At 46.9% G+C, this 10,000-nt stretch overlaps 1 protein-coding gene across 1 annotated transcript in view; it reads right to left on the minus strand.

Moving 5' to 3' along the window:
* LOC122242858 (cytochrome P450 2L1) overlaps positions 1 to 10,000 on the minus strand; it is a 14,641-nt gene that overhangs the window by 453 nt on the left and 4,188 nt on the right. Inside the window, exons 3-10 of the mRNA XM_086546102.1 lie at positions 8,957 to 9,059; positions 8,472 to 8,602; positions 4,094 to 4,312; positions 2,736 to 2,935; positions 2,302 to 2,416; positions 1,203 to 1,383; positions 531 to 648; positions 102 to 246 (exon numbers count right to left, since the gene is read on the minus strand). Of these exons, the coding sequence (XP_086402228.1) occupies positions 102 to 246; positions 531 to 648; positions 1,203 to 1,383; positions 2,302 to 2,416; positions 2,736 to 2,935; positions 4,094 to 4,312; positions 8,472 to 8,602; positions 8,957 to 9,059 (1,212 nt within the window). The remainder of the gene's footprint in view (positions 1 to 101; positions 247 to 530; positions 649 to 1,202; positions 1,384 to 2,301; positions 2,417 to 2,735; positions 2,936 to 4,093; positions 4,313 to 8,471; positions 8,603 to 8,956; positions 9,060 to 10,000) is intronic.

Genomic DNA, 10,000 nt, shown 5'->3' on the forward strand with positions numbered 1-10,000 from the left:
TACTATAATCATTATCATTATAACGAAAAACAAAAGAACAATAAGCCCACCCCCACCCCCCATCCCACCTCCATCCCACCCCACCCCAACCCCCCTCCTACCGATGCTGAAGGGCATGAACCCGTCCTTCCTGGCGACGAACTTCCCTTGGTCGTCCAGCCAGCGCTCGGGCGAAAACTTTTCCGGGTCGTCCCAGTAGCGGCGGTCGTGGTGCACGGCGTTGATGTTCGTGTTCAGTATGGTGCCCTGTGGGGGGGGGGATGGTATGGTGGATTAGTTGGTAGGGTGCTGTTTTAGGGTTTGGGGTGTCGTGTTTGGTTGGGGAGGTGGTGTGGTGTCGCTTTGCTGAATACTGCAAGTTGATTCGTTGACATGGTGTCGCTTAACTGAATATAGTGTCAGTTGAGTCGTTGACACGGTGTCATTTTACAGAATATTATCAATCGAGTCACTGACATGGCGTCGTTGACAGACCACCGAGGTGTTGCAAATCGCAATCCTCGCGGACGCAGAGCAGCGCTCGGACTCACCTTCGGAATGAAATAGGGCCCCAGGGTGGTGTCGCTCATCGCCACGTGTTGCACGCCCAACGCTGCCACGCTGGATCTTCGGAGGGTCTCGTGGATGACTGCCTCGGTGTATGGCAACCTGCAATGCATGGTTCGGTGCAATGGTTGGGGCTGGGGTAGTCCGTGTCGTTGAGTGAGTATGGTGTGGATGAGGGTGTGGGTTTGTGGTGATGGTGGTGGTGGTGAGGGTGAGGGTGAGGGAGAGGGTGGTGAGTTTGGTGATAGTGATTGATGTGATGGTGATGGTGATGATGATGATGATGAGGAGGAGGAGGAGGAGGATGGCACTCATGGTGACGGTGATGATGATGGTGATAACACTTAATAGATCAACAACCCAACCATCGTTAGCGTATTGTATATTTCGTAGCAACCAGAACAAAAGCAAAAAAAAACGAAGCGAGAAAAACGAGAAGCTCGTTCGTGTTATGACAAGAACCGGTAGCACACACACACACACACACACACACACACACACACACACACACACACACACACACACACACAACACAACACACACACACCACACCACAACACACCACACACAACACAACACAACACAACACAACACAACACACACACACCACACAACACAACACACAACACAGCACAAAATCAAAACCGCCCACAAACCGTATCTTATCCTCCATCGATGGCAGAGTCCCCCTGGGCAGAACCTGGTCGATCTCGTCCTGCAGCTTCCTCTGGACGTCGGGATGCGCAGCCAAGTAGAAGATCATGAAGGTCAGTGTGTTTGCGACGGTCTCGCTGCCGGCGAAGTACAGGTCCAAGATCAAGATGAACAGGTCCCTGTCTGGAAGAGAGGGAGAAGAGGGAGAGATGAGGGAGGGAGGGATGGGAGGAAGGGAGAAGGAGGGAGAGAGGGAGAGAAAGGGAGGGAGGGAGGGGGGAAGAGAGGGATGGGAGGGAGGGAGGGAGGGAGAAGAAGGGGGGAGGGGGGAAGAGAGGGAGGGAGAAGAGGGAGGAGGGAGGGAGGAAGGGTTGGAGGGAGGGAGGGAGGGAGGGAGAGGGGTGGGTGGGTTAAGATCGATAAATAGATTGGAATGTTGGTCGTTAAAACAGGTAGGTAGGTATATAACAGGTTAAATAAGTATGTAGGTAGGTTAAATATATAGGTATGTAGGAAGGTAAAGTAAGTAGGAAGGTTAGCAGGAAGGCAAAATAGGTAGGTTTGTATTCAAGTTAAATAAGTAGGTATATAGGTAGGTAAAACAGGTACGAAGGTAAGTATGTAGGTAAGATAGGTAGGTGTGTAGTAAGCTAAAATAGGTAGGTTTGTATTCAAGTTAAATAAGTAGGTATGTAGATAGGTAAAACAGGTACGAAGGTAAGTAAGTAGGTAAAATAGGTAGGTATGTAGTAAGGTAAAGTAGGTAGGTTTGTATTCAAATTAAATAAGTATGTATGTATATAGGTAAAATAGATAGGTATGTAGGAAGGTAAAGTAAGTAGGAAGGTTCGTAGGAATTTAAAATAGGTAGGTTTGTATTCAAGTTAAATAAGTAGGTATAATAGGTAGGTAAAACAAGTACGAAGGTAAGTATGTAAGTAAAATAGGTAGGTATGAATAAGTAGGTATGTAGGTAGGTAAAATAGATTGGAATGTAGGAAGGTAAAGTAAGTAGGAAGGTTTGCAGGAAGGTATAATAGGTCGTTTTGTATTCAAAACAGGTACGAAGGTAAGTATGTAAGTAAAATAAGACCTCCTCACCGCTGCGGAAGGCCTCTGCCTTGCCCTGTTCCTCCTCCATCTCCAAGAGGTAGGCATCGATCAGGTCCCTCGGGTTCTCACGGTCCAAGGTCCTCCTGTGGTCCTCGATCCATTCCTGAAGGAGGGAAGTGGAGGGAGGGGGTGATTAGGATCCCAGGAGGGGGAAGAGATACAATACATAAAAATAGAGTTAGACTGATCGATACATAGGTACACGTAAACCCTTCATAGAATCTCGCCACATAAACAGCCCTATGGCAATATTCTCGCCACATACACAGCCCTATGGCAATATTCTCGCCACATAAACAGGCCTATGGCAATATTCTCGCCACATACACAGCCCTATGACAATATTCTCGCCACATAAACATCCCTATAGCAGTATTCTCGCCACACAGCCCCCAGCATAATCCCAGCAAAGCCAGACTCACCCCGAAATAATCCATGAACTTGACTTTCAAATCCACAGCCAAATCCAGCTTGAAGACCCGCCTCCGTACGAAGTAAGGAAGGACATAGTTGATCCACGGCAGGAAATCGGGAATAGCAGACGCGGTGCTGAACTGGATGGCCTCGTTGATAATGCTCTCGAATTCCTGTAGTTTTGGGTGCTTGAGGTCGAACTGCTTGCCTGTGGCGTGAGAGGGGGAGGTGAGAGGTGAGGGAGGGAGGGAGGGGGGGTGAGGGGTGAGTGGTGGGGATAAGGAAGGGAGAGAGAGAGAGAGAGAGAGAGAGAGAGAGAGAGAGAGAGAGAGAGAGAGAGAGAGAGAGAGAGAAAGGTCTGTATGTATGTTCCTTATGCATACGTTGGACAGTCAAAGATGAAGGTTAGCCAGCAGGTTTATTACACAAAACTTGACAAGGTGTTTACAGAGGACAACAGGGAGAGACTGCCTCTCACGCACAGACTTATGGGTAATGCTGGCGCGACATTCAAATGACGCTTGAAGACAGTTACATTTATATATAGCGTGAATAGTTGTTTAAAGTATGGTTTCCATGCCTCCCTAATTACATATGCATAACTACTGACACTACTGACTCTTGATTCCCACACAAGGTCAAGCATAGGAGGCAAAGGGATCGATAGGGGATAAATAAAAGAAGACAAACGTCTGACTGGCTGCCCATCAAGTGCCAAGGGATAGCAAATGTAACAATAATAGACTACAAATTTATATATCAAATTTATCACACCAAAGAATAAAACAAATGCCATAAAAACAAGCTTTACGAATCATAGACATCAACGAATTAAAATATCGTAAAAACGGTTGCCAAACTAAAGGCACTATCAAGACGTTAAATACTATCCTATACAAACAATACACAGAACTCAAATCAATACCGTTATTAAGTCTTATAAAGGTAACAAGATCCTAAAATACGAAAAATAACTAAATTAATTAATTACATAATTTATCAAATAACTCAATTAATTCCATATTAGGTGTAAGTCACGCGGTACAAAGAGAAAATACATTCTTGTACCACAGTTTATGATAATAATATCGATAATAGAACGATTATTATAGTAATGATAATTATAAAAACAATAATAAGGATGATGGTGATAAAGATTATGATTATAGTGGTTGTTGTTGTTGCTGTTGTTGTTGATGATGATGATGATGATGATGAAGATGATGATGAAGATGAAGATGAAAATGAAGAAGATGAAAACGACAATGAAGATGAAGAAGATAAAGATGAAGCTAATGAAAATGATAATGATAATAAAAATGAAGACAACGATGACACTACCCCCACGAAACCAAAACCGACCTACTAGCAATCATCTGCCAAATAACGTTGACCACCGCGACCTTGAGCGAGTGAGGCACAGGCTCTGGCTTCCCCGCCTGCTCCTTCAGGGCGCCCACCATCTTCAGCGCCTGTTCCTGCACCGCTGCCACGAGGCGCGACTTGCCCATGCCGAGGTCTCGCAGCTGACGAAGGGAGAAGCGCCGGTTGCTCTGCCAGATGTGGCCGTTGCTGGAAATCACGCCTGAGGAAGGAGGGCCGAAGGAGGGGTGAGTCAAAGGGAGGGACGAAGGAGGGGTGAGTCAAAAGGAGGGACACAGGAGGGGTGAGTCAAAAGGAGGGACGAAGGAGGGGTGAGTCAAAAGGAGGGACGAAGGAGGGGTGAGTCAAAAGGAGGGACGAAAGGAGGGGTGAGTCAAAAGGAGGGCCGAAGGAGGGGTATGTCAAAAGGAGGGACGAAAGGAGGGGTGAGTCAAAAGGAGGGACGAAAGGAGGGGTGAGTCAAAAGGAGGGACGAAAGGAGGGGTGAGTCAAAAGGAGGGACGAAGGAGGGCTGAGTTGAGTCAAAAGGAGGGACGAAGGAGGGGTGAGTCAAAAGGAGGGACGAAAGGAGGGGTGAGTCAAAAGGAGGGACGAAAGGAGGGGTGAGTCAAAAGGAGGGACGAAAGGGGGGGTGAGTCAAAAGGAGGGACGAAGGAGGGGTGAGTCAAAAGGAGGGACGAAGGAGGGGTGAGTCAAAAGGAGGGACGAAAGGAGGGGTGAGTCAAAAGGAGGGACGAAGGAGGGGTGAGTCAAAAGGAGGGACGAAGGAGGGGTGAGTCAAAAGGAGGGACGAAGGAGGGCTGAGTTGAGTCAAAAGGAGGAACGAAGGAGGGGTAAGTCAAAGAGAGGGACGAAGGAGGGGTGAGTCAAAGGTAGGGACGAAGGAGGGGTGAGTCAAAAGGAGGGACACAGGAGGGGTGAGTCAAAAGGAGGGACGAAGGAGGGGTGAGTCAAAGGTAGGGACGAAGGAGGGGTGAGTCAAAAGGAGGGACACAGGAGGGGTGAGTCAAAAGGAGGGACGAAGGAGGGGTGAGTCAAAGAGAGGGACGAAGGAGGGGTGAGTCAAAAGGAGGGACACAGGAGGGGTGAGTCAAAAGGAGGGACGAAGGAGGGGTGAGTCAAAAGGAGGGACGAAGGAGGGGTGAGTCAAAAGGAGGGACGAAGGAGGGGTGAGTCAAAAGGAGGGACGAAGAAGGGGTGAGTCAAAAGGAGGGGTGAGTCAAAAGGAGGGGCGAGTCAAAAGGAGGGACGAAGGAGGGGTGAGTCAAAAGGAGGGACACAGGAGGGGTGAGTCAAAAGGAGGGCCGAAGGAGGGGTGAGTCAAAGAGAGGGACGAAGGAGGGGTGAGTCAAAAGGAGGGACACAGGAGGGGTGAGTCAAAAGGAGGGCCGAAGGAGGGGTGAGTCAAAAGGAGGGACGAAAGGAGGGGTGAGTCAAAAGGAGGGACGAAGGAGGGGTGAGTCAAAGAGAGGGACGAAGGAGGGGTGAGTCAAAAGGAGGGACGAAGGAGGGGTGAGTTGAGTCAAAAGGAGGGACGAAGGAGGGGTGAGTCAAAAGGAGGGACGAAGGAGGGGTGAGTCAAAAGGAGGGACGAAGGAGGGGTGAGTCAAAAGGAGGGACGAAGGAGGGGTGAGTCAAAAGGAGGGACGAAAGGAGGGGTGAGTCAAAAGGAGGGACGAAGGAGGGGTGAGTCAAAAGGAGGGACGAAGGAGGGGTGAGTCAAAAGGAGGGACGAAGGAGGGGTGAGTCAAAAGGAGGGACGAAGGAGGGGTGAGTCAAAAGGAGGGACGAAGGAGGGGTGAGTCAAAAGGAGGAGGAGGGGTGAGTCAAAAGGAGGGACGAAGGAGGGGTGAGTCAAAAGGAGGGACGAAGGAGGGGTGAGTCAAAAGGAGGGACGAAGGAGGGGTGAGTCAAAAGGAGGGACGAAGGAGGGTGAGTCAAAAGGAGGGACGAAGGAGGGGTGAGTCAAAAGGAGGGACGAAGGAGGGGTGAGTCAAAAGGAGGGACGAAGGAGGGTGAGTCAAAAGGAGGTCGAAGGAGGGTGAGTCAAAAGGAGGGACGAAGGAGGGTGAGTCAAAAGGAGGGCCGAAGGAGGGGTGAGTCAAAAGGAGGGACGAAGGAGGGGTGAGTCAAAAGGAGGGCCGAAGGAGGGGTGAGTCAAAAGGAGGGCCGAAGGATGGGTGAGTCAAAAGGAGGGACGAAGGAGGGGTGAGTCAAAAGGAGGGACGAAGGAGGGGTGAGTCAAAAGGAGGGACGAAGGAGGGGTGAGTCAAAAGGAGGGACGAAGGAGGGCTGAGTTGAGTCAAAAGGAGGGACACAGGAGGGGTGAGTCAAAAGGAGGGACGAAGGAGGGGTGAGTCAAAAGGAGGGACGAAGGAGGGGTGAGTCAAAAGGAGGGACGAAGGAGGGGTGAGTCAAAAGGAGGGACGAAGGAGGGGTGAGTCAAAAGAAGGGACGAAGGAGGGGTGAGTCAAAAGGAGGGACGAAGGAGGGGTGAGTCAAAAGGAGGGACGAAGGAGGGGTGAGTCAAAAGGAGGGACGAAGGAGGGGTGAGTCAAAAGGAGGGACGAAGGAGGGGTGAGTCAAAAGGAGGGACGAAAGGAGGGGTGAGTCAAAAGGAGGGACGAAGGAGGGGTGAGTCAAAAGGAGGGACGAAGGAGGGGTGAGTCAAAAGGAGGGACGAAGGAGGGGTGAGTCAAAAGGAGGGACACAGGAGGGGTGAGTCAAAAGGAGGGACGAAGGAGGGGTGAGTCAAAAGGAGGGACGAAGGAGGGGTGAGTCAAAAGGAGGGACGAAGGATGGGTGAGTCAAAAGAAGGGACGAAGGAGGGGCGAGTCAAAAGGAGGGACGAAGGAGGGTTGAGTCAAAAGGAGGGACGAAGGAGGGGTGAGTCAAAAGGAGGGACGAAGGAGGGGTGAGTCAAAAGGAGGGACGAAGGAGGGTGAGTCAAAAGGAGGGACGAAGGAGGGGTGAGTCAAAAGGAGGGACGAAGGAGGGGTGAGTCAAAAGGAGGGACGAAGGAGGGTGAGTCAAAAGGAGGGACGAAGGAGGGGTGAGTCAAAAGGAGGGACGAAGGAGGGGTGAGTCAAAAGGAGGGACGAAGGAGGGGTGAGTCAAAAGGAGGGACGAAGGAGGGGTGAGTCAAAAGGAGGGACGAAAGGAGGGGTGAGTCAAAAGGAGGGACGAAGGAGGGGTGAGTCAAAAGGAGGGACGAAAGGAGGGGTGAGTCAAAAGGAGGGACGAAAGGAGGGGTGAGTCAAAAGGAGGGACGAAGGAGGGGTGAGTCAAAAGGAGGGACGAAGGAGGGGTGAGTCAAAAGGAGGGACGAAGGAGGGGTGAGTCAAAAGGAGGGACGAAGGAGGGGTGAGTCAAAAGGAGGGACGAAGGAGGGGTGAGTCAAAAGGAGGGACGAAGGAGGGGTGAGTCAAAAGGAGGGACGAAAGGAGGGGTGAGTCAAAAGGAGGGACGAAGGAGGGGTGAGTCAAAAGGAGGGACGAAGGAGGGCTGAGTTGAGTCAAAAGGAGGGACGAAGGAGGGGTGAGTCAAAAGGAGGGACGAAGGAGGGCTGAGTTGAGTCAAAAGGAGGGACGAAGGAGGGGTGAGTCAAAAGGAGGGACGAAGGAGGGGTGAGTCAAAAGGAGGGACGAAGGAGGGCTGAGTTGAGTCAAAAGGAGGGACGAAGGAGGGGTGAGTCAAAGGGAGGGACGAAGGAGGGGTGAGTCAAAAGGAGGGACGAAGGAGGGGTGAATCAAAAGGAGCAAGAGGCAGGGAGTATGTGTGCTCTTTGGCCTTTTGGAGAGGAACAGAGGCCTATGTAATGATTGAATAGGAACAGAGGCCTATGTAATGATTGGATACAAATATAGGCCTATGTACAGAAAATCGCATCTGCGGAAGGAGAGATTGAAACTGAAGGTGAATTTTCGAAGATTCGTTCTCTTGACGCCGGAGGGGATGAAAGATGATGAAATGTTGGATGTGCAATCAATTGTATAACTTTCTACTATTATATGGGTGAGCCATTTTCAGAATCACACTTTGTAATTATCCTTATCCCTATTATCAATATCATATGCCTTACCATCATTATTATCATTATTTTAATTGTTGTCATTGTTATTGCCTTCTATATTAGCAGTGTTATTGCTATTATCATTATCACTGCTATTGTTACAATATTTTTATCATTATTATCACATACAAAAACCATCCCATTCCGAAACATGTTTACCTCTTCTGAGAGACTCATCTTGCTTACCGTTTCCCGCCACAGCACCAACAAGTCAAGGATTACTTTTCGAATTCAAAGGAAAAACGGGGCCTCATTATCATTAATCACCAACTTCTTACAAGTTCCTTACCCAAAGGCACTTCCTCAAAGAACTTGAAGCCTTCCCAGTCAGGTCGGTTGGTGAATTCCGCCCTACCCAGAGCTTCTTTACAGATTGGGTAGCCGTGGAGAAAGACCATAACCTGCGTACCCATTCTCCACCTGTAGGGCCACGTGACGTCATCGGCGTGGGGGTAAGAGAAAGAAAACGGGTATCTTGAGTTTTGCTGTTGATGATGTTCTTGTATTTCTATCTATTTATCTATCTTTATTGAGGTGGTGTTCGTGACTGAGACGAATTCTACGGGCTTTGTGAATTGGAACGCTTTGTATTTTGAGAAATTATTCCTCTTAGTTATTATAATTGTCTATGATGTTATCATGATCATCACTATCACAACTCATCAACATCTACAGTACAACCTAAACCTCTTTGCATGGACGTTTCAGTTCGTGTTTAGCATACCACTCTCTTTGCATATCCTTTTTACTCTTTTCCCAAATATCAAAACTTACAGGAAGATGTCACCGTGTTTCTTGTGGAGATCGTCCAGGTGCTGAGCCATGGAGTTCTTGCTGAGCAGCGGGATGTAGCCGACGAGAGGCAGACCCCAATATCCTGTTGGGAAATTGATAAAAGGGTTATTAGATAGATAGATGGAGTAGGAAAGAACAAGTGCAGATCAATCATCAAATTGTTTACACGCACACACACACATTTTTATATATATACATATATAAACATATATCTATCTATATATCTATATATATAGATGTATGTGTGTGTATATGCGCGTGTGTGTGTACGCACACACACACACACACACACACACACACACACACACACACACACACACACACATATATATATATATATATATATATATATATATATATATATATATATATATATATATATATATATATATATGCGTGTATGTGTGTGTGCGTGTGTGTGTCCCCACACACACACACACACACACACACACACACACACACATATATATATATATACATATATATATTATATATATATATATATATATATGTGTATATATATATGTGTGTGTGTGTGTGTCTGTATATATATATATATATATATATATATATATATTTACATTTATACATATCTATATATATACATATATGTGTATATATATACATATATTTATGTATTTATATATATATATATATATATAGATGTAAATATATATATATATATATATATACATATATGTACATGTATATATATATATATATATATATATATATATATATATATATATATATATATATATATATATATATATTATATAATGTATGTTTATATAGCCAAAGCTAAAAATAAAGCCTTAAAACATACATATGAATATATAGTAATAATGATATACATCGAGACAGGTAAGATAATGAATTAAATAACAACAAACAGACAACTAAACGCACTATACAATATATATCTTATTTCCGGTTACACCAAGTAACGATACGTGACACCAATAAACATCATTACAATATAAAATAAATAAACACACACAAGAGTCATAAACAAAATACACT

This window comes from Penaeus japonicus, unplaced genomic scaffold (genome assembly GCF_977035675.1).
Source record: "Penaeus japonicus unplaced genomic scaffold, GWHDUDI00000001_assembly GWHDUDI00000002, whole genome shotgun sequence".
Taxonomy (NCBI): Eukaryota; Metazoa; Arthropoda; class Malacostraca; order Decapoda; family Penaeidae; genus Penaeus; species Penaeus japonicus.